Source organism: Myotis nattereri (assembly GCF_964212035.1).
Source record: "Myotis nattereri genome assembly, chromosome: 13".
Classification (NCBI taxonomy): domain Eukaryota; kingdom Metazoa; phylum Chordata; class Mammalia; order Chiroptera; family Vespertilionidae; genus Myotis; species Myotis nattereri.
In genome coordinates, this window is record NC_138088.1 from 44,508,907 (window position 1) to 44,536,789 (window position 27,883).

Consider the following 27,883-nt stretch of genomic DNA (forward strand, 5'->3'; position numbering starts at 1 on the left):
GCATTTCATGCATGTCACTCTCTGCTCAGAACCATCCAGTGGCTTTCCGTGCAGTTGGTGCTCCCTGAAGCTGTACAATGCTCTGGTCATTCAACCATGTGAAGACGGTAGTTAGTGAAAATAGCTAGTGCAAAGTCCCTGAGGCAGGAAGGAGTCCAAGGAACAGAAAGAAAGCTTGTATGCTTGGGACTTGGTAAGAGAGGAGAGTAGTGGAGCAAGATGAGGTGGGAGAATTTGAAGGCATTGTAAAGAGTGTGACATTTAACAAGTTATCTGTTCACCGGGGAGGGAAGCAAAGGGATGATGTGTTGGAGGCTAGAAGTGGGGCTTTAGGAAAGTTTTGCAGTAATGTGGGACCAGCATTGGTACAAAGGCAAGAGAACAGAGTTTAGTGATGGTTTTATTTCCCTAAAAAGGAAACAGCAGCAAAAGTGGCTGAAAGGAAATGCCATTAAGGTATTTGAATCTGACTTTGATAGTGACTGAGAGGAAGACACATTGCTTTTTAATACTGTCTTATCTTGTTTGTGTTTGAATGTCTCAGCCTGATTATCTTTTTGGATGGCAATGGGAATATTATTACCATTTAGCATTTGCTCAGCTGTGACATAATGTGCTCATGTACAGAACATGCAGAAATACAGTCCTTGGGGAACTGAGATGCTGAAAAGATTTGTTTCTTCCCATTACCCTCAATCAGATATATGAATCTTCTAGGGCAGCTGGCTTCCCAAAGTCCTGGAGGATAGTGGGTGGACAAAAGGCCCTTGAGAAGAATGCCTGGCTCTTGGGTATGCAGGAAGTCCCCAAGCTGTACACCTGTATGCAGATGGCACCTCATTTCCCAAGTCAGACTGTGGTCTTACTGCCATTGGCCTAGCCCTAGCCTGTCTTTTTTTTTTATTTTTAAAAAGATTGCCGAAGCCGGTTTGGCTCAGTGGATAGAGCGTCGGCCTGCGGACTGAAGGGTCCCAGGTTCGATTCCGGTCAAGGGCATGTACCTGGGTTGCAGGCACATCCCTAGTGGGAGATGTGCAGGAGGCAGCTGATCGATGTTTCTCTCTCATCGATGTTTCTGACTCTCTGTCTCTCTCTCTTCCTCTCTGTAAAAAATCAATAAAATATATTAAAAAAAAAAAAAAAAGATCTTTGTATACATGTTGCTTTATGCCAAAGCCAAGAGTGTGGCAGCTGTCATAATGATGCCAAGAAGCCCAGGCACCAGGCTCTTCCTTGGCCCAGAATTCCTGGAGAGCATCAGGTTGGCTTGGAACCCCCAGGCTACTGACTGACCTTTCAGTTCTTTGGTGGTGTTGGGAGTAGAGGGACAAGGTACAGTCGGTCTCCACTAGGGGAGAGTGAACTGTGCGTTTTCACCACCCTGCAGAGAAAGGGTAAGCTGCTGTGGGCTTGGTGTTTTTGTTCAATTTAGTGTCTCAGTTTGGGAAGCTCTGCTCACTGGGATAGAGTTAAGCCACCCTAAGTGTTGGGAGCCAGGTGAGTTTGCTTGGCTGGATTCTCAGCTGAATCAGTCCTGGGAGCTACTATTTTTAAACTTATGGAACACTGTGGGAATGTGCTCCTTGGCTCCCAGCAAGGGATCTTAGGAAACATCAACTTGAGTGAGGCAAATGCATTCCCTGAATCTGGTTGGATGGCGTGTAGTGGAAAAAGCTTTTCCTACTCAGAGTTAAAACTCAATGGTGCCCTAGCCAGTTTGGCTCAGTGGATAGAGCGTCGGCCTGTGGACTGAAGGGTCCCGGGTTCCATTCTGGTCAAGGGCACGTACTTTGGTTGCAGGTTCCCCGGGGCCCTGGTCGGAGTGCATGCAGGAGGCGCAACCAATTGATGTGTCTCTCTCACATCAGTGTTTCTCTTTGTCTCTCCCTCTTCCTTCCACTCTCTCAAAAAATCCTTAGGTAAGGATTAACAAAAACAACAAAACACCGAAAAACCTCAAATGTGACTGCCCTGCACTGTAGCCTCATCAGACTTCCAGCTCAGTGTGAGGGTGCAGTCTTAGCTGTTGGGGTTTTTCTTACTCTTTCTTCCTTTCTTCTTTCTTTCTTTCTTTCTTTCTTTCTTTCTTTCTTTCTTTCTTTCTTCCTTGTTTTTAAATTTCTTTTAAAATGTTTCAATTATGGTTGACATTCAATATTATATTAGCTTCAGGTGTATAGCATAGTGGTAAGACATTTATATAACTTATGAGTGATCCCCTGATAGGTCTAGTACCCACTTGACACTATACATAGTTACTACAATAATGTCGACTGTATTTCCTATGCTGCACCTAACCCTGTGACTATTTTTTAACTTCCAATTTGTACTTTTTAATCCCTTCACCTTTTCCCCCAGACCCTCAACCCCCCTTACCACCTTGTTTTCTATTTTTTAAAAATTGATTTTAGAGAAAGGAAGAGAGAGAGAAAGGAAGAGAGACATCAATCGGCTGCCTCCCAAATGTGCCCTGACGAAGGATTGAACCTGCAACCTGGATATGTGCCTTGACCAGGAATCAAATGCCTTTCAGGAGACGACACTCCAACCAATTGAGCATACCGGCCAGGGCACGTTCTTTCTTTTTTTAAGATTATATAAAATTAATATACTATAGCTGGAATCTTAAAAAATCTTAGCTATGTCAGAATATTACTATATAAACATATTTCAAAAGAATTTCACAATATTTTACACATAGTATATAGTACTTTTGTAGTTACCAAACACCATTTCAAAATAGCTAATGAAGTGTCAATAATTGTGAACTGTTAAAAATAAAAACATCATCTTTGCAAATGTTTATTTAATTATTGTTTACTGAATTCTGTTGTAATAATGGCTGTCACTCAAAGTATCGTAGCAGTCAGGAAGAATCCAAGGCCTAATTTGAGGGCTCTGGGAGGAATCCAAGGTCAGGAAAATCTCTTCTATTCATCTTCTGCCTGACGTTAGTGGTCATTTTGGCCTCCAGGCCGAGTGATACCTTCTTAGTCAGATGCTTTGAGACAGACCTTTGGGCAGGTTCCAGGGGTTGGGCAACTATATCTAGAATTCAGGGCACATGTTCTTCCTGTCAGCAGGTTTGATGTTACTCTAAAGGCTGGCACAGCTATGCCTAGGCTCACCAAATTGCTAGGACAAAGCCAGCCTGTCCCCTGGGCACCTCAGTGAGCAGGATCAGAAGTTCTTTAGCTGGAAACAATTTTGAGGGGCCATCGTATTCATTCTTCTGCAACAAAACAATTGGAACCCCTCACCCACTCCCTACCAGACTGGGGAAAACCTGTAATGTATTTTTTTTTTAAATATGGAACGCTTCACGAATTTGCGTGTCATCCTTGCGCCAGGGCCATGCTAATCTTCTCTGTATCGTTCCAATTTTAGTATATGTGCTGCCGAAGCGAGCACTGTAATGTATTTTTTAAAAAAAATTCCTGTTGTAAGAAATTCCAATGGCTTCCTTTTCCACCAACTAGTTTTTTAGCACAAATTTTTTGCTCTAACCCAGATCCCACCTTCTGCCACACATGCCAATTTCCTCTCATCTTTCCTTTCTCAGAGGATGTGAGGGACAGCTGCTCCTAGAAAAGGGGCTTCATCCTCTGGTCAAACAAAACAGCTTTGGCTGGAGAAGCTCTCATGTTGAGGAAGCCAGACTAAGCCAGGCCCCCGCAGGGGACTTTAAAGACTGAATGACTCTGTCCCTTGGCTATCGCCTGAGCAGTCTGCTTCGAAAGAGACCTGACAGGCTCCAGGTTATGTGTTTATCCTGAGGCAGGCCCATTCCAAACTCATGTTTCAGAGTTTAGAGGTTGTGTCCAGCCAGCCTGGTGGGTGGTAATCAAACACAGGTGGAGACCATCTGGCTGGGCCTGCCCCTCCCAGTCAGTCCCGTGAAAGCTGGCCTGCCCACCATAGGACTGGCCTATAAAGCACCCTGTGTGGAGGCAGATGGTGTACATGTGCATGTGTGTGCATGTGTGCGCAACCCTCCTCAGGAAAGTGGTGCTGCTTGCATGCATTATTTTTTTCTCTCTGCATCCAAGGGTTCCCCCTATTGCACATCCCGAGGAACGTGTTTCTTTTAGTCTGTTTCTCAAGTTTTTGTGGTTAGAAATCATGTATTTTTCTTGGCCCAGGATGAAAGCCCTGGAGTAATCGTCTAATACATTTTACAAAGCTGCCTCTAATTGGTGGCTGCTTGAAATCTTCCTTTTGACCTAGTAACCCAGCTGCTTTTGTAGAGTTTTAGCTCCCAGTCAGTCTTGCATTACCCCAGCTCTTCACACTCCTGTCACACCTGCAGCCCTGGGGAAGCAGCTCTTCTAGCCTCCATTTGCTTAGCTGTTTCCTCAGCCTTCCTGCATGGCATTGCCCCCAAACAGGGCAGTTCAGCAAGGAAAGACATAGTTTACACTGCATCCTGCCAAGCATTTTCTAGCATGGTCTCCAAAATTCTAGGCGTGTACCCTCAGAATGGATTTTGTTTCCCACATTGTTAGATGCTCAGAGCAAATGCAAGCCATGGACACCTCCTTTGAGTAGAACTAGGTATGACCATGGTGACTTTAAGGATGGATTCCTTTTCAGTCCTTTAGAGAACTTAGCTATGAGAGGTAATCTCCCCACCACAGCACGTGCAGGAAGCCTGAGTTCACCCAGGCACACAGCAGGGTAGGACTGGTGTCAGAGCTCCTGAGACTTTGAATATCTTTCTGTCTAGTCTCTGGGCCTGGTCTCTTGGAGTTGGTGATAATGATGATGATGGAAAGATGCCACGTGAAATTCCAGGGTTGGGCATTGACTATCACTATCCCTTCAGAATTCTCCCCTCTGTTTCAAGCCTGTTCCAGTAGCTTGGCTGGCAAGGAGGTGTGGGCTGTCATCTTAGTTTATGGTTTGTATTTGTATGCTGAGGAGCTTACATGTGTATAATCACTGTAGCTCATGTTTGTACAAGATCTAATTACTGAAAATTATATCATGAACACATTTTAACATTTAACACTTACCATGCTGGCAGACCTCCTGAGCTCTCAGGAACTCTCCCTGATGCTCCCCTCACCTAGGGAGGTGTTCCCCCCACCCCCGCATCCCCTAACCAGGCCTTGCTCTCTAATCCATATAATTGCCCTTTCTAGCAGAAGTCCATTCCAGGGACTTCCCTGGAGACTTGGGGCTCCTGAGCATTTCCTAGCAGACAGGGAGGCAGGCGTTCCTTGCCTCATCATCACAGTGATGGCTGTGGCTACAGAGGCAGTAACTCTGATCATTCTGGGCCGCCTGGGATGGGAAGAGAAGGCAAACCTTGCTTCCTTGAGGTTACAGTGATTGAAGAGTGCACGTGGGGTGCCGGATTTCAGGAATCCTATGTGCTGATTAATGAATGCACATTGGGTTTTCAGGAAAAAATGCAGGCCCTCCCAGTGTTTGGAATCTGTCCTGGGACCTATCTGCAAATGCTGAGTTGGGAGGCCAGCCAGCCTGGGCCAAGGCTTGCACTCTTGTGGGCCAAGGTGGAGGTGGGAGCAGAGAAAGAGTCTCATCCTCACAAGCACACAGCAGGACTGGTACTTTAGCAGACTTAGTAGGTGCTTATTAACAACTTGAAGGAATATGGAGCATGAATAAGGAAGATTAGGCCCTCAATCACACAGAAAGGAATGTTCCAGAGCCACACAATGTGGAACTCATAATTTAGGGTGCCAGGAGGGGAATTTGATTGGCTGGGCCAAGGTCATACACAAGTGCTGTAGCTGGCTGGAGGGTGAGGCTAGAGTTCTGGTTCCTTATTGAGGTCCTTTCTGCCCTGAAGGCTCACACATGGGAGATTCCTCTGACTAAGGGGTTTGGATCCTGAGGCCACCAAGAATAAGGGAGAACTTTTATTAGACATTCAAAACAGTATTGTTGTTTTTTTCCTAAGGTAGTTGAACTAAAAACATTTGCTTTTTATTTCTTTCAGATTTACAGGAACAGATGGGCCTAGTGGTTTTGGCTTTGAGTTGACATTTCGTCTGAAGAGAGAAACAGGGGAGTCTGCTCCCCCAACATGGCCAGCAGAGCTAATGCAGGGCTTGGCCAGATACGTGTTCCAATCGGGTAAGAGCCCCAAGAGCTGCTTGGTTGGTGGTTTCACTGTCATGGATTTGGTTGTCTTTGGGAACTCACAGGTATGCTTTGAGTCTGCAGAGTGACCTTTCCTGGGAGCACTACACCCCATTTGTACCATGAGGGTGAAAGCTACCTGGGACATGGAGGAGAAGGATATGCCACTATGACCTCTGGCAGCAAGTGAGAGTCTGTGCTGCTGTTCTGACACCCTGAGTCCTTGTTACAGTCTGCCAGCCATGCTTCTGATTCCCATTGAGCCAAAGGCCAACTTGGCATGGAACGGATTCGCTCTTCTCTGTCTGCCCCATTTTCCATAATTAGCATGGTCCTTGCTCCCTGTTGTCAGCGGCCTAAACCATCTCAGTTTCTGGGGCTGTAAGCACACGTGTTAATCTTGACTAAGGATTGGGTGAACAGGAAGAGAGAGAGAGAGAAAATTGCCAAGAGCTTGCTCTCACAGTGTGAAGGGGAAGCTGGAATCAAGCAGGACTGGATCGTCAGAAAGATTGTTTGATTCAGGTGTTCTCCAGGGGATGACCCTGTGCTCCTGTTGCCCTCTGAAGACTGCTAATATGAAACCTGAGGTACGACTTGGTGTGGGAACCTTGGCCTCCCACTTTTGTCTCAGCCTGCCTATAGTCCTCCAGTGGGATGAAATGTTGGAGTGAAATCTAGTATCTTTTATGGAAGGTTATATATCATCCGAATGTTTATGTGTGGCTATTTGCTCAGAAACATTTCCCATATGACCTCAGATTTTGCTTCTTTGGTTTGGTAAGTAACCTCAAATGTATGCTAAGACACTTTATCCAACTCTTTTACTCTTTGACTGCTTATAGATAAGGGTAGAGCAGCATTGAGGCCAGGGCCCCTCAAAGTGTGGTCCTCAGACCCCCTGCATCAAAGGCACCTAGAGAATTTGTTGCAAACACACATTCCTGAGCCCCACAGCAGAGAGACTAAATTTGGAGAACTATAGATCTGGTAACTTCTCTTAAGTACAGTGACTTCTCCCTCCCCCGCCCCTCCACCTCTAATGGACTATAAATTGGTGCAGTAGAGCCTCTGGGTTGAACTCTACTCTCATTCCAGAGCCCTGGGAGTCAGGTATTAGCAGGGTAGCTGTCACATAATGGGACTGATACTAACTACCATCTACCATTGTGTGCTCTATGGGATAGTCCCATTTTAGAGGCTACAGTAGATCTTCTCTAAGCAAGGGTCCCAAACCTGACTGCTCATGAGATCCCCTGGGAGCTTGTCAACATACTTATTCTCAAAGTCCTCTGCAGGACTCTGATTCAGTTGGTCAGAGGTGGGACTGGGGCATCTGTTTCTTAAACAACTTCCTAGGGCCGTGGTCGGCAAACTGCAACTCGCGAGCCACATGCGGCTCTTTGGCCCCTTGAGTGTGGCTCTTCCACAAAATACCACGTGCGGGCGTGCCCGTACAGTGCGACTGAAACTTCGTGGCCCATGCGCAGAAGTCAGTATTTTGTGGAAGAGCCACAGTCAAGGGGCCAAAGAGCCGCATGTGGCTCGCGAGCTGCGGTTTGCCGACCACTGTCCTAGGGGATTCTAATGCAGCTTGTTTGAGCTCTAAAGAACTATTGATCAAGAAGTACCATTCACAGGGTCAGGGGGAAGCAGGCTGCCTGGAACAGCTAGTGCATGTGATTTGGTACTATCCTAGTATGATTTGAAGAATCTTTTAAAATTGTTCCAAGAGTTTACTGCCTGAACACTTGTGTCTCCTCTCATCCTTCTTGGGATGCCTAAGCTGATTTCATATAGAACAGTCTGTGTAGAAATAGACTTTTCTTGATGTGGAATTCGATCTGCTATAGGAAAGAGGGCTCTAAAGACTGGGCAACCTCTTGCTTATGTAGACAGGTATCTCCTTTCCCACTGCTTAAGCCAATGCATTTATATGTTTGCTTCTACTTTATGTACTTGCTCAGGTGGATAGAGATCAGAGAAACGTAAGACGGGTAGGTGTTGTGAATCGCTCTCAGGAGGATTCCAGCAGATGAACTTCTGAAATAATTATGATATTATAGTTATGAAATAATAATGTAGGTGAGTGAAAAAATAGGATTTGATTTGCAAATGTTCATTTCACCAACACTGTAAAACATCACTAGTGACCATTTTGCAATACTAATGTGATCATCAATTCAGGCAAATTATCAACAGATGTTATAAAAAGATTGGATAAAAAGATGGTTGGGGAATAGGATATTTACAAGGACTCAAAGGATTCCTCCACAGATTACTTATTACGAAGAGAAAAAGAATTTCTTTATAATGAAAAGATTTGGGTGGCTATCACTTTAAGGAAATGATCAAATGTAGCAACACCAATAATGGAACAAATTATTATTAGGTACCTCCTTATGTATTGCAGTGTGAAGTATAAAGTATCAACTATGTAGCACTTTTCAAAAAATGTTTCATCTGAATTGAATCCTGAGCAAATAGGCAAATCCAGATTGTGGGACATTTTATAAGACAACTGCCTAGACTCTTTAAAAAATGTCAGTACTATGAAAGATATAAAAAGACAAGGGGTGGGGACTATCCTAAATTAAAGGAAACATGACAGTTTAAATGTACTTATGATCCTTGATTGGATCCTAAATTGAAAAAATAAGATCATTTGTAGGGCACTTGGAGAAATAGAAATGTAGACTGTGTATTAGATAATTGTATTGTGCAACTGTGAAATTCCTTGGGTATGATACATACGGCATTATGGTTAATGTCCTTGTTCCTAGGTGATAAAAGCTGAAGTATTTATGAATGCAATGACATGATGTCTGCAACTTAATTTTAAAAAAACTTTTGTAGGCTCCTCTGAGTTCTTCTTCTTTTTTTAGATCTATATTTAGGGAGAGAGAGAAAACATAGATTTGTTGTTCCACTTATTTATGCATTCATATGGGAGTTAGGCACTGTGTTATACCAGCTTTATAGAGAGGTGAAGTAGCATGTTCAAGATCAGACATCTAGTAGGTACAAAGGCAAAATTTGAGTCTAGGCAGTGTAACACTTAATGCCATTCTTTTTTTTTTTTTTTAATTTTTTTTTATTAGTTAAGGTATTACAAATGTGTCCTCATCCCCCCCATTAACCCCCAACCTCCCCCCCCCCCCACACACACACAAACTCATGCTTAATGCCATTCTTATAACCATGATGCCATGTTACCTGTAGCTCAGCTGATGTCTGGGCTACTGGGTGTCTTGGGCTAGAAGGTAAGATTTGCCAATCATCCATATGGGTGATTGCATGACCTCTGAACTCCATGATACCTTGCTTGGATATTCTTGATCATTTGGAAAATCGAGGAGGGCAAAACACATTAATAATGTTATCAAAATCCTCTTAAATTTATCCTTCCATTTTTTAACTTTTTATTCATGAAAATATGTATGTACTAGTAAAAAGTACAGCTTGATGAGTTTTCACATACCAAACACACTCATAACCAGCTCCCAAATCAAGAAACAGGCTAGTTCTCCAGAAACCTCCCTTGTGCCTCCTTTTAATCATCATTCCTTCTTTTTTTTCCTATTTACTGCCTAGTCAAGTCCTCAGCACCATGTGCCCGGACTTTTTTGGCAATAGGCTAAGTAGCACCCATTTCCACACCTCTCCCTGTTCTGTTTGCCATCTTGCACATGACTGCCAGATCAAGGAGTAGCATAGTATGATGGTTAAGAGCATGGCCCCTGGATCCAGACTGCCTGCATGTGATCTCAGGTCTTCCAGCTACTGCCGCCTGACCTTGGGCAGTGTAACCCATTTACTCATCTATAACGCAGGGTAATCATAGTAGCTACACATGAAGTTATTGAGGATGAAATGAGTTTAATACCTGTCAAAATTTAGAATAGTTATGTAGTAAGAACTATATAATATCACCTGCAATTATTTATTTATTTATTTATTTATTTTAAATATATTTTATTGATTCTTTACAGAGAGGAAGGGAGAGAGATAGAAAGTCAGAAACATCGATGAGAGAGAAACATCGATCAGCCGCCTCCTGCACACCCTCCACCGGGGATGTGCCCGCAACCCAGGTACATGCCCTTGACCGGAATCGAACCCGGGACCCTTCAGTCCGCAGGCCGACGCTCTATCCACTGAGCCAAACCGGTCTCGGCCACCTGCAATTATTATTACTCAATCTTTTTTTTTTTTTTTTAAATATATATTTTATTGATCTTTTTACAGAGAGGAAGGGAGAGGGATAGAGAGTTAGAAACATCGGTGAGAGAGAAACATCAATCAGCTGCCTCCTGCACACTCTCCACTGGGGATGTGGCCGCAACCAAGGTATATGCCCCTGACTGGAATCGAACCCGGGACCCTTCAGTCCGCAGGCTGATGCTCTATCCACTGAGCCAAACCGGCCAGGGCTATTACTCAATCTTTTAAAACTTTATATGGATCAATAAAGTGGATACTTTGGTCTTTTTTTTTTTTTTTTTACATTGACAATAAATACTCCATTTAACAGTAAAACCCTGTTAGGAAGGAAATGCCTTTCTTGTCCCTGGATCAATTGCCTGCCTCAACTGATACGATAACATTTGGTGCTATCATATTTATTATCCCACACAGAAAATCAGTAATAGTGCCCTGGCCGGTGTGTCTCAGCGGTTGGAGCGTTCGGCTCATGCACTGAGGGGTTGCAGGTTCGATTCCTGGTCAAGGGTACATCCCTGGGTTGTAGGTTCAATCCCCGGTCCTGGTCAGGGTGCTTGCGGGAAGCAACCAATTGGTGTATCTCTTTCACATCGATGTTTCTCTCTCTCCTTCCTTTCCTTCCACTCTCTAGAAATCAATGGAAAAAAATCCTCAGGTGAGGATTATCAACAACAAAAAAGAAATAAAGAAAAGAAAAAGAAAGTCATTAATAGTGATACAAATAAAATTAACTGGTTTTGTTCATCACATTATACAACAACAACAAAAGTTCAGTTCAACTGTGGCTCCTTGATTATGTAGTTGACAGTACCTGTACAGCCTTTTACAAATCAAATCCTATTCTAAATGCAGTGGAGCCCAGGCAGTTTCGTGGGACCTTGTAGTACATCCTTTTATAAGGTGAAGAATCTTTTTATAGTGTGAATATCTGCCCGTTATTGGAACTGTTTTGTAGGACTGGGCTTAGGTGTTTCAGGTTTTCTCAGAGCAGGGCACCCCTGCTGCTCAGAGAACCTCCCTTGAGATGTGTAGGCATTGCTTTGCCCCCTGATTGGTTACACTGCAGGGGTTACACGGATGTTATCACACAGAACATGTGTTTTGTGTTTGATGTGTACATAGACATACTTACACATGTAACTAGCAGCGGAATTCTGTTGGATGGTCTTGCCTCACTTGTGCTGTCCACCTTCAACTCAAGTGACTTCATGTGGCGCACCCCCCCCATTTGCATGTGAGAACATGCAGAGCAGCGTTATCAAATAAGTGGAATGCTTAGACCTGCCTTTCCAGATCTAAAGGGCATCCACAGCTTTACCAGCCAGGCTTGGAAATAGCATCAGGGAAGTGGTAGGCAAGGGAAAGAGGACGATGAGACTCTGGGGTGGGGTGGTGATGCCTACCCCCAGCTGTGGGGCTGCGTGAGGCTGCCTCTGACGGCTGCTAGAGGAATGACCCAGACGGGTCCTGTAACGTAGCCTGACCTGTGGGAAGATGGATACCTTTTGGTTGGTTTGCTCAGAGGTGGGAAGCTGGCTGTAGAGAAGAGGAAGTAGAAATGAGAGAGGCCTGGGAAAGAAGAGCCAGAGAAAGTAAAGGATTCAAAGTGGGGATGGGGCAGGTTGGTGTTTATTTTAGTTGGGATGCTTCTAGTTATAAGAAAATGACAGAAACCTAACTCCGAGTACCTTAATAACAGACACTATTGGTATAGGTAACTGGGACATTCAGGGTTTCAGGCATGGCTTGATCTCTGTCCTCAGGGCTCTGACTCTTGTGTTGGTCAAGTACTACAGACTGACTCTCCCCATGTGCCAGGAAGGATGAACGCCCCCCATCAGAGTTTCTGGCTCTTTCAGTTTGTAGTCCCAGCAGGCAGAAGGCCTTTTCTTCCAACATGCCTACATTAATCCTGGGGAAGGACTCAGATTAGTTCCACCTGGGTCATGTGACCACCCTAGTTGTTGTTGGAGGTCCAGAAGGAGCACCAGTGTTTATGTTTCAATTTCTCCCCCAGTCCTCACTTCTAACCACATGGAGTACAAGTCCTCTAAAGCAAAGGATAACTACTGGGAGAAAAAGAATAGGTCTAGTTCTGAGTAGGCAAAATCAGTTGCTCTCACAGGGCCAAAGGGGAATCTAATACCCTAGTAATCCAGCTGTGCAGTTATGCTTGGAAGTTGAACCATTGGAGAATTCATGGATAGCAGGCATCTTTTGTTCTGTGTTGTTGTATATGCTGGGATGGTTTTGACTCTCAAGTAACCGAACACCCTGACTGAAATGGCCTAACAACAAGGGCACTTATCTTACATAGCAAGTCATCTGGAGGTGGGGCAGTTCCAGGAGCAATTGTCATCTCTTCAACAATGTGCTTAAGGACCTGAGTTCCCTGTAACTTCCTGCTCTGCCTTCCTCAGTACTTTGGCTTGTCTTTTTAAACTGTTTCCCTCAGATTCCAAAGATGACTACCATAAATCCTAGCATCCTGGGATCACACTTGATTTCCAGAGTCTATCAGCAGCAAAAGAACACTTCTGTACTCTTTTTTAAAGACCAATCATAATCTCCACAGAGACCCTGGCTGTGTAGCTTAGTTGGTTACAGCATCATCTGATACACTAAGGTTGTGGGTTTGATACCCAGTCAGAGCACATACAAGAATCAACCAATGGATGCAGAAATAAGTAGAACAACAAATTGATATTCTCTCTCTCTCTCTCTCTCTCTCTCTCTCTCTCTCTCTCTCTCTCTTCCCTCCCTCCCCCCCTTCCTCCCTCCCTTCTTTCCTCCTTCCCTTTTCCCTCTCCTTCTCTCTCTCCTTCTAAAAATCAATAAGTAAATATAAAAAAAACCTCCACAGAACTGCCCTCATTGATCTCCGCTTGCTTCTCATTGGCTAGAGTCATGTCAGGAAAGTGAGACAGTTTTGTTGGTTTACGAATCAGTATTCACTTCCTAGGGCTGGGGATGGGCCCCTGGTTCCCTGAAGGTTATGCCAAGAAAAAGCAGAGGAAGAAAATTGGAGTTCTGTTAATAAGGAGGGGAATGACCACCAGGTGGGCAGAACAGTATCTGTACTCCTACCAAGAAGCACCAGCCCGACCTGGGGTCAGAGGACCCTTGCATATTTATCAGGATGCTAGGCCAGTACAAAAGTGTCATGTGGAAAGAGAATGTTCCAGTCATGAGGACAGGGTGGCTGTCATTGTTTCACCTGCTACAGCAGATTTATTTATTTATTTATTTATATTTCCTAATTAAGTTTTAATTATTAAAGTTTAGTTGCAAATCAAGTATATCAATCTTCTGATGTTCAAATAGTATTTTAAAAACTGAAGCTTTCTACTTAAGAGTGACACAGGAACACATTTTCTTTTTGTCCACTGTGCATTAATTGCCCATGAGCCCACATTGTAGCTTTCACAAATTTCAGAGTTGCTGGGGTCCAGTCCCAGCAGGTCCAGGGGTCCGCAAAGGTGTGGACGGAGTCGGCAAAGAAGGAATTAAACAGAGACAGCGTTCAGTTGATCAGCAGCCTAGCCAGGATCTCTAGCCAAGGTTTGGTCAGGATCTCCAGCGAAGTTCTGTCTAGGATCTCCAGCCAAGTTCTGTGTCTAGGTTCTCTAGCCAGGTTCTCCAGCCAGGTTCTATCCAGGTTCTCCTGCCCTGTTCTCTCACTAGGTTCTCCAGCCAGGTTCTGTCCAGGTTCTCCAGCCAGGTTCAGTCACCAGGTTCTAGTCAGGTTCTCTTGCCATGTTCTATCCAGGTTCTGTAGCCAGGTTCTCTTGCTAGGTTCTGTCTCTAGGTTCTGTGGCCAGTTTCTGTCCAGGATCTTTTGCCATGTTCTCTCGCTAGGTTCTGTCTCTAGGTTCTGTGGCCAGTTTCTGTCCAGGATCTTTTGCCATGTTCTCTCCAGCGAAGTTCTTCTGTCTCTAGGTTCTGTGTAGGTTCTGTGTCTAGGTTCTGTGTCTAGGTTCTGTCTTCACCTGCTACAGCAGATTTAGAACCATATCCGGCATGAATCATTTGGAAAGTTCTGCAGTAACTTACATCAGTGACTTCACCAGTAGGCACCCAACTTCTTTCCTTCCTACCTTGAAGCCAGTTTCTCTTACTTCCCCATTCCCTTTTAATTTTATGATCTGCTTATTCTTTCTTCTCAGATTGCCAGCGACTGCTCCCCTGCCTCCCACCCTCTGGGTTTCATTAGAAAGAAACCATTCCCCAACTCAGCAGGACTTGATTTCTCAGCTGCGCTTTAGAATTCTGCTAGATAGGCTGTCTGCTCTCAGTTCTGCCATTGGTAGGCTTTAACCACAAATTCCAAGGCAATTTCACTGGAGTTTTAGGAGAAACATGGCCCCCCAACCTTGTAACTGACACTGGAAATTCAAGTGCCTTTGCTTGCTGCTGTTTAATGGCAACCTCATGACATGTGCTGCGTCGGCACAATTTGTGATTCAGGCCCAAGAAGGGAGACGGGACGGACTGTGTGAGCATCCTGAGCCATCATTGCTGGTGACTGATTAAACTCTGTGGTATTGACAGACTAATGCCAACAGAGATTTTATTTTTATTTTCCTTTTCTCATTTACAAAATAAACTAGAGCAGGGGCGGGCAAACTTTTTGACTCGAGGGCCACAATGGGTTCTTAAACTGGACCGGAGGGCTGGAACAAAAGCATGGATGGAGTGTTTGTGTGAACTAATATAAATTCAAAGTAAACATCATTACATAAAAGGGTACGGTCTTTTTTTTCAATAGTTTTATTCATTTCAAACGAGCCAGATCCAGCCCGCGGGCCGTAGTTTGCCCATGGCTGAACTAGAGGCTCGGTGCACGAATTCGTGTACCAGTGGGGTCCCTTGGCCTGGCCTGCGGGATCAGGCTGAAACCAGCTCTCCAATATCCCCTGAGGGGTCCTGGATTGCAAGAGAGCGCAGGCCAGGCCCAGGAACCCCACCGGTGCACAGTCAGGGCCGGGGAGGGGCGTGGGAGCTTGGCCAGCTGGGGAGGGACCGCGGTAGGGCTCCAGGGCTTGTCCAGCCCCGTCTCTCAGTGCTGATCAGCCAGACCCCAGCAGCTAGCTAACCTACCGGTCGGAGCATCTACCTCCTGGTGGTCAGTGCACATCATAGCAACTGGTCGACCTGTCGACTGTCTGCCCCCTGGTGGTCAGTGCACATCATAGTGAGTGGTTGAGTGGCCTTAGCATACATTAGCATAATTACACTTTGATTGGTTGAACAGGTGACTGGACACTTAGCATATTAGGCTTTTATTAGATAGGATAGTTTCTCATTATAAAAACTGAAACATAGAACTATATGACACAGAAAGTGAAAATCCTTCCTAAGTCATTCCCCACTGGGAAAAAGTTGGTGTTTCATTTTCAGATTTTCTTTCCAGAGCATGTTCTATATAGAATTAACATTTTAGCCTGGCCTGGGTAGCTCAGGGGTTGAGCATTGACCTATGAACCAGGAAGTCATGGTTCCATCCCTGGTCAGGGCATAACCCCAAATTGTGGGTTCGATCTCCAGTGTGGGGTGTGCAGGAGGCAGCTGATCAGTGATTCTCTCTCATCATTGATATTTTTATCTTTCTCTCCTTCTCCCTTCCTCTCCGAAATCAATAAAAATATTTTTTTTAAAAACTAACATTTTATAAAAATGGACCATGCTTTTCATACTGTTTTTCAGCTAGCTTTTTTTTTTTTTTAAACTTCATATATTTTGGACATCTTCCTATGTCAATATGTTCTTTCTAGCTACATTTTTTTTATTATCAAGATATACTATGTTTTATTTAACCAGTTTCCTATTGTTGGGCATTTGGGTGATTTCCAATTTTTCCCTACCACAAATCTGCAGTGAGCATCTTTGTATTTGTGTGTCTGTACTCCCGCCTAAGTATTTCTATGGGATAAAGTCCCAGAAATGGGATCACTAGGTTAAGGGAAATGAACATTTTACATTTGAATAGCCATTGCAGATGAATAATTATATTATTAGAATACTGTTGTAATCATTCAGTAAATGTTATAGTTGTTTTCAACAAACAACAGAATGATTGTTATATAAAATTATATTTATAGCAACAAAATCCTTTCTTGAGTCCTTGATAATTGGTCCCCTTTCTTAGGGTTATTTGGCCTGGGAGGTTGTTAATTCATGTTCAATGGCATACATTTGGCGTTAGGAAAGACAGGAAGCTTTTACACAGGCTCGTGCAGTTTAGATTTAGCACAGGAACCCATCCCTCAGGCTTCCTGTCTCTGAAGTTGGAAGTGGTGAGAGATACAGCGTACCCCCTCAAGTCAGACTTTTTCAGATATTGACAGCAGGTCAAGTTTTATATAAAGAATCTCAATGAATTGTGGAGTTTTCCTGAGTTTTGCCTCCTCCTCCCTTTCCTAAAGTGAAATTACACATGCAATACAGTGTAATTTTTCTGTTGAGGCCTTTTTAGATTTATTTTTTCAATTGACTTTTTGAGAGAAACATCGATTTGTTGTTCCACTTACTTATGCATTCATTGGTTGATTCTTGTATGTGCCCTGATTGGGGATTGAACTTGCAACCGTTGCCACTTTTCAGATGAGGAAATGGGCTCAGAGAGGTGTGGCCTGCAGCTGGTGAGTGGCAGGAGTGAGCCACTGGATGCTCTACCCAGCACTGGTTTGCATGCTATAGCCTCTGAGCCTCTAAGGATCCATTTTAAATGAAAACAAGACTTGGGGGGAAGGAGCTCTTTTCATTAGTTTTATTTTTTTTTTTAAATATATTTTATTGATTTTTGACAGAGAGGAAGGGAGAGGGACAGAGAGTTAGAAACATTGATGAGAGAGAAACATCAATCAGCTGCCTCCTGCACACCCCCCACTGGGGATGTGCCCGCAACCAAGGTACATGCCCTTGACCGGAATCGAACCCGGGATCCCTCAGTCCGCAGGCCGACGCTCTATCCACTGAGCCAAACCGGTGCTGGCTAGTTTTATTTTTTATTTAAGTGCCTGCTACATGCCAAGGACTCTGTCACATAGATCTGACCCCTGCCGTAGACAGTGGAGAGACACGGAAACACAGGCAAATAAGCATTTGATTCCATAGATCACTGAAGGCAGGACCAGGGTGCACCAAAGAATAAGGCAGTAGACTCATTTTTGGATTGAAGAGTTGGGCAAGGACACGACTAAAGGCAGAAGAATTTTTTTTGGCAGAGGGAATAGCATGTGGAGGCCTCTGAGTAAGGAAAAAGCTTGAGGAACATGAGGAACTGGCAGAAGGCTCCTGTGGCTGGAGGGAGGTGAGGGAGAGGAAGGAGCTCAGGGAAAGCTGGAGGCCTGGCAGGCTTGGGAAAGCGTGGGGTCTTGCACTTGTATTGAGTCGTGATGAAGAGTCTGGATTTGATTCTGAAGGCAGTGCAAAGCTGTGAAAGCATTTTAAGGAGGAAGGTGAAATGACCAGATTGGGGAGTGTAAAACATCCTTTTAAAAAGTGTATATTAATATGTGCTTGGATTTGCAGTGTCAAGACTTTTCTGCCTGTTTTTTAAGAGTGGCTCTTCCCCAGAAGATGCTGGAGCTGTTGCAGCACTTGGAGCACAGCCACAGAGTCACAGATTTTTCTCTTCTCATTCTAATCCTCAAGACCATAGCTCGGTACAATCCTGGCCTGAGGCTCTCCAGTCTAGAGAGGGACCCCTCTTCTCTCTTGAGGTGTTAGCCTCCACATACCTCCACCAGCACACCACAGGGCTCTCCCTCCAGGTCCAGGAGGTGGAATGGGTTTGCTTCCTGATTCCTGCTCTGCAGGTGAGCAAGGAAGTCAGAAAGATTGAGTAAGGAGCTTAGAGCATATCCCCAGGTGTGAGTTATGGTGAGGCTGTAGTTCAGCTTCTCATCAACAGCTTACCCAGCTTTTTTCTCTAGATGTCCCAAGTGTATATGATCTTAATATCTTTGCCCCAAGTAAAGTTTTCTGAAAGGAGATGCTCCATCATTCCAATGAGAGCTGTCGAGTTCTCTCGTTTCCTGGCTTGGATAAGCTGCCCATTGCTCCAGTTAGCTAACTGAAGCCAAATGGAGCTGCCTGCTTATATTAATATCATTTTTCTTCCTCATACTCTTTTTCATTTTCTTGACATTTTCTTTCCCTGAGCCTGATTTATCTTCTTTTCTGGTTGCTATGGATCTGTAAAATATTTTCCCTTTCATCTGTTAGTAATACTGACCACAACTATAAAGCAGAACAATCCCTGATTTCTCTGTTCCCTCCCAAGATTTTAGGTTAATAGTTAAAGGATTGTATTCCCACTCTACTGGAAAAGAACAGGTCAACCCTTCAGAAGTGAGCTTATGTCTTCAGTGGTTTGCATGTAAGTTAGAGTCTGTCTAGCCAGTACCTAAATCTGGGTGCTTTTAGGGAAGACTTCAACCCTAAGAGCAGAGGTTGGCAAAGTGCGGCCTGGAGGCCAAATCCTGATGGCCACCTGTTTTTGTAAATAAAGTTTTATTGGACACAGCCATGCCCATTACATACTATCTGTGACTTTTTTGGTGCTACAGCAGCAGAGTGAAGTAGTTATGACAGATATGCAGCCCTCAAAGTCTAAAATATTTGCTATCTGGTCTTTTACTGAAAAAGTCTGCCAATCCCTGACTTAGAGAGTATTTTCCACTTTTGAATAACGACTGAAGTAGAGAGATGGCCATCTTTAAATCTCTGTGAGATAGCCTTGTGAAATTAACTGCCTTAGCCGGGGCTGTGCCCTGTCCCATGATAGAGGGATCATGTTTGCAAGAAGTTTGTTGGAGGAGTGAATGCATCTCCTACTGAGCTGTTGCTTGATTTGAGACAGAGTTCTTTGGCTTCCATGGGTCTATATCTTGGAGAATTGCAGGAAGTGCTTTGAGCTTCTTAGTAGAAAGGGGCTATTCCATAGGCATTAAGCTAGGATCATTTACCCTCAGGCTAGTTTGTGCATCTATTGCCCCCTGTAGAGTTGTAATTGGTTGACTCTTTCAGTGACTCCTTTGTCTCTAGCACCTGCATTTCAGGGATGCTTCCTGCAGGAGGCGGTGAAGGCCTCTGGCAAGCCTGGCTAAGCAGCTGGAAAGTGAGGGGTAGACAGACCCAGCATCTCCGTAGGAGGTCAAGCCCTTTGGTAACCGGAAGTGCCTCCAGATAGAATGTTCAGTGAAGAGGGCTGGAGAACAGAGTGGATGAAAGCAGGAGCCCAAGAGACAGGTTGCCTGGGTTCAAATCCCAGTTTGGCAGCGAGGGACCTGTGGGACCTAGGGTCAAAAGTGAACATCTCCAAGGCTTGGTTACTGCTTCATCTGTGAAGTGGAGTAATAGTAACATCTACTAGGAGTATGTTTAATGCTCCTAGTGTAGCATAATACATGGAAGCAACTAATTTATGTTGTCATCTAAGAAGCATATTGCAGAAAAAAAGGAAACAGACTAAGAAAAAAAAGAAGCATAATACAACATTGTATAAAGTTAGGTTCTAATACTGTTAGCAGTATTATGCCTCCACATGGAAGGCTGGAAGTGATACGTGAAGATACTCACTGAGGCCATTTTAGAGTGCTGAGGTTATTATTGTTTTCTTTTTGACAGTTTACTGCCATTTAAACATTTCCTATACAGAATATGGGTTTTATTGTCAGAAAGGAAAACCATGACTGAATTTTTCAGTGAACTTCCTAGAGGAAGCAGCCCAGGCCTTTACCACAGGACAAGTCCGCACCTCCAGGTGTGGTCTCTGGTGCAGTTATTAGAACAGCTTTGAACACCATGCAGTGATCTGCCAGTGCAGGGGCCTGCTTTCTTGCTCTGATTCTTCATAGCTCTCAGTGGGAAATGAATGGCTCCCCTAAGCCGGACACAGCGCTGCCCTGGCTCCCTGGCAGTGGGCTCTGCTCCAGGAATATGACAGTCAAAACTAGAACCCGTGGAGGAGGAGGAGGAAAGAATAAAGGAACTTGGGCGGTTTTTAAGAGGGATTGCAGCAAGCCCCGCAATGGGGGGCTGTTTTGCTAACATGTAGCAAGGGCGCTTTGAAGCAGCAGTGGTGTTTCCTTGCTTCGCCTTGTGCTCCTTGGCCCAGTGGGTGCTGCACACCTGGGCCATTGTGCTGGGGCAGGGAGGCATCTCTGGCTCAGGCTGCGGCCTGTGCCCCACCCTTGCTGAGCCCTGGCTTTGCTCTGGCAGTCATCTTTGGGTTTGAAGATTTAGGGAGAACAGAGTCCTCACCAACTCTCTGGACCTGCTGAGCATATCTGGATTCCTACCACCATGGTGACCTCAACACAAGAAACCTTTTCCTATAATATCTACTAGGAATATATTTAATGCTCCTAGTGTAGCATAATACATGGAAGCAATTAATATTACTTATGTTGTCATTTAAGAAGCATATTGCAGAAAAAAAAGGAAACAGACTTTAAAAAAAAAAAGAAGCATAATACAACATTGTATAAAGTTGGGTCCTAATATTGTTAGCAGTATTATGCCTCCACATGGAAGGCTGGAAGTGATATATGGGTCACTCAGATCACTCATGCATTGTGTCCTGTCCTGATGTACTTTTATTCCCCAAACAAAAATAACTGTTGTTTGTCCAGTTAAAAAAATGATGCTTAAAAAAAAAGATACTTTTAAAAAAAAATCCAAGCTATGTTGAAAGCATGAAAAAAAAAAAGCAAGTAACAGAATGAGGCGTGGGGTTGTATTTTTGCTTTAAAACATAAGAAAAAATATGAATTTGATTATATATGCTTACAAGAAAATCTTGAAGAATGCATGTCATACATTAATAATGGTTATATCTGAAAAATGGGACTGGTGTGAGAAAATTTCATTTTTTACTTTATATACTTGTTTATTGTTTGAATTTCTTATAATAAGCCTGTTCTACTTTGTAATTTGAATAACTATATAACTGAAAATGAAAAATAAACATTATCTAAATCCTGCCCCTAAGACAGCCACTGTTAACATTTGGTTACCATCCTTCTAGATATGTCTCTGTGCATAATATAATTAGACAATTTTACTAACTTAATACTGTTCATGTTAGCATGCTCTCTTCACCCAGCATCATGTCATGGAAATCTTTCTAGTTAGGGAAATAGAGATCAATAGCCATGTTTGTGCCCAGCTGGCATGGTTCAGTGGTTGAACATCCACTCATGAACCAGGAGGTCACGGTTTGATTCCCTGTCAGGGCACATACTTGGATTTCGGGCTTAGTCCCCAGAAAGGGGCATGCAGGAGGCAGCCCATCAATGACCTACTCGCATCATTGACATTTCTTTCTCTCTCTCTCCCTCTCTGAAATCAATAACAATATATTAAAAAAAGAAAAGGAAAATAGCCATGTCTGTAATGGTGGTGAGGCATTGTATTTTATGATGGTGAAAGGGAAATGCACTGTTTTCCCTACTACTTTACTCTCTTGTGTGACCAGAGGTGGATTTTTCCATACCTAACAATTCTCCAATTCTTGGCAGACACCAAGTGGGTGTCCTACCATTCAATTCAGTTGTGGTACTATCTGCCTGGGGTTAACGTCGGATCCCACAAGACTGTCCCCACTTCAGGCTCAAATTGCAAGTCCCAAGTACTTCTGACCAACCAACTATAAATGAAGTTCTCCTCGGGTTTGACAGTTCGTTAGAACAGCTCGCGGAATTCAGGAAAAGAGTTTACTTACTAGATTTCTGGTTTATTATAAAAGGATGCAACTCAGGAACAACCAGATGGAAGAGGTGCATAGGGTCGGTCGGGCATGTGAGAAAGGGTGTGGAGCTTCCATGGCTCCTACAGGTGTGCCACCCTCCCAGCACCCCTTGTGTTCACTGACTCGGAAGCTCTCTGAACCTCACGCTTTAGGGATCCTCATTACATAGGCATGATTTATTATTAACTCAAGCTCAAGCCCCTCTCCCCTCCCTTCTAAGCTATGATTAGAATCCCAATTTCTAATCAGAGCTCAGTCTTCTGGTGACCAGCCCCAGTCCGGAAGCTATCCAGGAGCCCACCAGGAGTTGCCTTGAAAGATGCTTCTATCATCCAGGGAATTCAAAGGGATTTAGGAGCTCTATGTCAGGATCCAGGGTCAAAGACCAAGAACAAAAAATGTTCCTAGCACCTTTATTGCTTAGGAAATTACAAGGGTTTGGGGAGCTTTGGCCAGAAGCTGGGGTTAAAGTCCCAAATACATATTTCTTTCTTTCTTGTTTTTAAAAATTAATTAAAATTCTTAATTGTTTAAAGTATTAAATATGTCTCCTTTTTCTCCCATTGACCTCTCCCGGGCTGCTCCCACCCCTCAGCACATGCCCTCAACCCACTACTGACTGTGTCCATGGGTTATGCTTATATGCATGCATACAGGTCCTTTGGTTGATCTCTTACCACCCCCCCTCCCCCTGCCTTCTCTCTCAGGTTGGATGGTCTGTTCGATGCTTCTATGCCTCTGGATCTATTTTTGTTCATCAGTTTATGTTGTTCATTGTATTCTACAAATGAGTGGGATCATGTGACATTTATCATTCTCCAACTGTCTTATTTCACTTAGCATAATGCTCTTCAGGTCCATCCATGCTGTTGCAAATGGTAAGAGTCCCTTCTTTTTTACCGCAGCGTAGTATTCCATCATGTAGATGTACCACAGTTTTCTAATCCACTCATCTGCTGATGGGCACTTAGGCTGTTTCCAAATCTTAGCTATTGTAAATTGTGCTGCTCTGAACATAGGGGTGCATATATCCTTTCTGATTGGTGTTTCTGATTTCTTGGGATATATTCCTACAAGTGAAATTACTGGATCAAATGGGAGTTCCATTTTTAATTTTTTTAAGGAAACTCCATACTGTTTTTCACAGTGGCTGCACCGGTCTACGTTCTCACCAGCGGTGCGTGAGGGTTCCTTTTTCTCCACATCCTCGCCAGCACTTGTTGTTTGTTGATTTGTTGATGGTAGCCATTCTGACAGGTGTGAGATGGTACCTCATTGTCGTTTTGATTTGCATCTCTTGGATTATTAGTGACTTTGAGCATGTTTTCATATGTCTCTTGGCCTTCTCTATGTCCTCTTCCAAAAAGTGTCTATTTAGGTCCTTTGCCCATTTTTTGATTGTATTGTTTATCTTCCTTTTGTTAAGTTGTATGAGTTCTCTATACATTTTGGAGATTGAACCCTTATCTGAGATAACATTGGCAAATATGTTCTCCCATGCAGTGGCTCTCTTATTGTTTTGTTGGTGGTTTCTTTTGCTGTGCAGAAACTTTTTATTTTGATGTAGTCCCATTTATTTATTTATTTTCTCTTTAGTTTCCATTGTCCTAGGAGCTGTATTGGTAAAGATATTGCTACAACATATGTCTGATATTTTGCTGCCTGTGGATTCCTCTAAGATTTTTATGGTTTCCCATCTTACATTTAAATTCTTTATCCATTTTGAGTTTATTTTTGTGTATGGTGTAAATTTGTGTTCTAGTTTCATTTTTTTGCACGTATCTGTCCAATTTCCCCAACACCATTTATTGAAGAGACTGTCTCGACTCTTGTATGCCTCCTTTGTCAGATATTAATTGAGCATAATGGCCTGTGTCGATTTCTGGGTTCTCTCTTCTGTTCCATGGGTCTATATGTCTGTTCTTGTGCCAGGATCAGGCAGTTTTGAGAACAGTGGCTTTGTAATATAGCTTGATATTTGGTATTATGATCTCTCCAACTTTGTTCTTCTTTCTCGGGATTGCTGTGGCTATTCGGGGCCTTTTTTTTTAATTCCATATGTATTTTTGGAGAGTTTGTTCTATGTCTATGATATATGCTGTTGGTATTTTAATGGGGATTGCATTGAATCTATATTGCTTTGGGTAGTATGGACATTTCAGTGATACTGATTCTACCAATCAATGAACATGGTATTTTCTTCCACCAAATACATATTTCTTGTATCAGTATAGTAGATTGTAAGATAACAGACCTCCCCCCTCCCCAGGACAAACAGATCCTTCTTGATAAACTTTCAGGTAGTTTCCAGTTTTCCCCACTTTAAACAACTCTAAGGACTGTTCACATATGTACATGTTGGCAACTGTGTTCCATTATCTCAGAATAAATTTCTAACATGGGATTGCTGGGTCATAAGGTCTGCACATTTTGCAGTTTGGTATATATGTGCAGTTGTCCTCCATGAAGGGGATTGCAGAGGCAGCCCTTGGTCACGATAGCCACAGCGCTATCACCTGTAGTTGTGGCCAGTTGCAGCCCAGGCACTGAGGAAACACTGTGTAGACTCTGAAGTCCACAAAATGAGTCACAGGAGTCATCCATCTTTCAGTAGATGTAAGGCTGGCTTTATTCCAGTGTTATGGAAGTTCTTTGAGACTGGAGGGCTATAAGCTAAGTGGACTCCATGGTTCTCAGAAAGCCCAGTTAAGTGCACTTCCAAGCTTACCCTCACAATTCAGTCCCTACTCCATCCCTCTAAGCAGGAAGAAAAATGTCCTGGCAAGGAGTCTGGCCTAAGCACCAAAATGTTATTACTCATAATTCACTGCTGTTTCTTCTCATAACAGATCCCCAGATTTGGTTATTGCTAAACCCCTTCCTGCGTCTGATCTAATAGGAACTTTGGAAGTGCATGGGCAGACACATAGACAGCTGGGCGTCTGCTCCTTTTTTTTTTTTTTTTTTTTTTAAATATATTTTATTGATTTTTTACAGAAAGGAAGGGAGAAAGATAGAGAGTTAGAAACATCGATGAGAGAGAAACATCGATCAGCTGCCTCCTGCACATCTCCTACTGGGGATGTGCCCGCAACCCAGGTACATGCCCTTGACCGGAATCGAACCTGGGACCTTTTAGTCTGCAGGCCGATGCTCTATCCACTGAGCCAAACCAGTTTTGGCTGGGCGTCTGCTCTTTACACATGTACTCAGAAGTAAGTGTCTGCTTCATGTTCCATCTCCAACACAACAGCCCCTCCTGGATGCAACATTCTATAAGGGACATTGACAACTCAGAGCATATCCAGAGAAGAGTGGCTTTCAGACTGGCAGAAGTTCTTTAAACCGTGGTCTGGAAGGAATAGCTTTAAAACTGAGGAAACTGGAAACATTTTAGTCAAGAAGAAAAGACTTTGGGATGAGGTGTGAGGAGTGGTGAATATGACGCACAACAGGTGTTTTAAAAATATTTGAGGTCTTGCCATATGGAAGAGGGATTTGACTTTTTCTTGGTTGCCCAGAGGAGAGAACTAGAGAGCTGTTAACTGTTCTTTGGGATGTGGAAGCACTTCTTCACATGGATAATCCTCAGGAGACAGTGTACTCACTGTCTCTGAAGTTGGTCTAATAAATCTGGGCAACTGCTGGCCCAGGCCTTTGTGGAGGGGCTTTCAGTGATGGGTATGGGGTTGGTGATCTAGCAGCTCAGCCCACTGAACCCAGAGGCCACCTAATACAGGCTGATTTTTCTTCTACTCCAGTGTGTTGACAACCACTTCTGCTGGGCTCCTGTCTGGCCTGCAAACCGCCTGCTTCCTTCCCCTTCTTGCTTTCTGTCCCAGGCTCTTCCAGGTCTGACTCAGCTAGGTGATCTTCGAGAGTATACCCATAAATACTGTAGCTGTGTTTCTTGATGTAAATTAAGGGGGGGGGGGTGGTTTCTTAAGCCAAAGATTAGAATCCTGGCTCCCTGCAGAAGCTATCTGCTCCGCCACTGTGGATGGACTTTGTGTGTCTTACCTGCCACTGTGCCCTTCGGCCTTCCTTCTTTCCTGTAAAACGTGGCCGTGCTTTCCAGTAGTAGAATCTTTCAAATAAGTAACAGTTGCTTAACTTGTATAGTACTTTCAGCACACAAGATAATTTTTATGTATTTAATTCTTTTAAAAATATATATTTTTAAATTTATTTTAGAGAGGAAGGGAGAGGGAGAGAGAGATAGAAACATCAATGAGAGAGACTCATTGATTGGCTGCCTCCTGCATGCCCCCTACTGGGGACCAAGCCCCAAACCCGGGCATGTGCCCTGACCAGGAATCGAACCATGCATAACCTCCTGGTTCATCATTCGATGTTCAACCACTGAGCCATACTGGCTGGGTTACATATTTTAATTATTTTATTTGATCCTAAAACTACCCTGCAAGGTAGATAGTAGCATCATCACATCATCATGTTTTGATACACAAAAAAACAGATGCAGAGAAGTTAAGTGACTTGTTTAAAGTCATAAAGCAAAGGAAAATGCATCAGAGAATAAAGCAAAGAGAAGTGCCATTACATGAACTCGTCACTTGAGGATCTGTTTTTACCTTGGACTTGAGAGTAAACACAGTATGTATATTTGGAGTGACTATTTGGGAAGTTGGGGTAGTGGTTATAGATAATTCAGGATTGTCCATGAGTTGATGCTTATTGAAGGCAAGTGATAGGTATATGGGAGTTCATTGCATTATTGTCTCTACTTTGGTTTAAAATTCACCAATAACAAGTTATTATTTTTGTTTGCTTATTTCTGAAGCCTAAAATTCAGATTTGGAGCAAAAAAAATATTTTTTTTTAAATGTGCTTTGGAGAAGTTTGAAGTACAAGGCTGTATGGTGGGCTGGCCAAGGCCTAGCGGATTAAGTGAAAACGAATTTTTTGAACCAGGTTCTCCAGTGCTCATGTCCCTCTATACCATGTGCTTTCCTTCCTCCTCGGACTCTTTCAGTATGACTGGGAAGAAAGATTGAGATTTCTTGGTTTGGTTTGATCAATTCATCCAGTTTTCTGTACTACTAGACTGGATCTAGTGACTCAGCAGTGGCTTCTTCCAGAGAATGCTGGGATGAAGCCCTCAGCGCGACACCAGGCCTGCCATTCAGTGGTCCCCGTTCCACTTTTGGTTATGTTTGAACTTGGAGACTGGATGAAGATAGGCATGTTTTCTGTAGTGAGGACAGCACTTGAGCTAAGAATTTCTTGTTTTGTCTACTTAACTCCTCACCTGGCTCCAGGAAGTTTCTCTTTTCATAATAATTGGAAACCAAATGCTTTATGTACACAGGGCCAGGGCAGGACCAGGTTCTTCTCCTAAAAAGTTCAAAGTCACATCCTGGCCTCCTCATCCATTCCCTTGAAGGAAAAACAAATTGCCAAGAACAAAACTCTCTCCACTCCCCAAACAAATACAAAACAACAACAAAGCAAAAAAGTTTATCCTAGGGCAGTGTGTCCCTCCTGACTCCCAGACTTCTGTGGGGCAAGATGGTCTTCCTCTTTGGAATTGAGACAAAATGAGGGCCATGCTAAAGTTCTTTGACTTGGGAATGTTCAGAGATGCAAATGCAGCTTTGCTCCACAGCAAAAGTGCATCAGCTCTACCCCCCAAGCCCAGAGGAAGAGCAGAGCAGTGCAGTATCTTCACCTGGTCTATCCGGTGTTGGTCTGTAGATGTGTTTACCATTTTGATGTCAGATTTTAGATGTTGTAAGGGCAGTTAACCCTGAGCTGCAAAGCAGTAAACAT

The 27,883-nt window shown here is 43.6% G+C and overlaps 1 protein-coding gene across 1 annotated transcript in view; it reads left to right on the top strand.

The window, feature by feature from the left end:
- Positions 1-27,883, top strand: part of SUFU (SUFU negative regulator of hedgehog signaling) — a gene marked incomplete at its 5' end in the record, with an annotated part of 90,063 nt that overhangs the window by 14,772 nt on the left and 47,408 nt on the right. Inside the window, one exon of the mRNA XM_081105228.1 lies at positions 5,969-6,105. Coding sequence (XP_080961354.1) covers positions 5,969-6,105 — 137 coding nt within the window. The remainder of the gene's footprint in view (positions 1-5,968; positions 6,106-27,883) is intronic.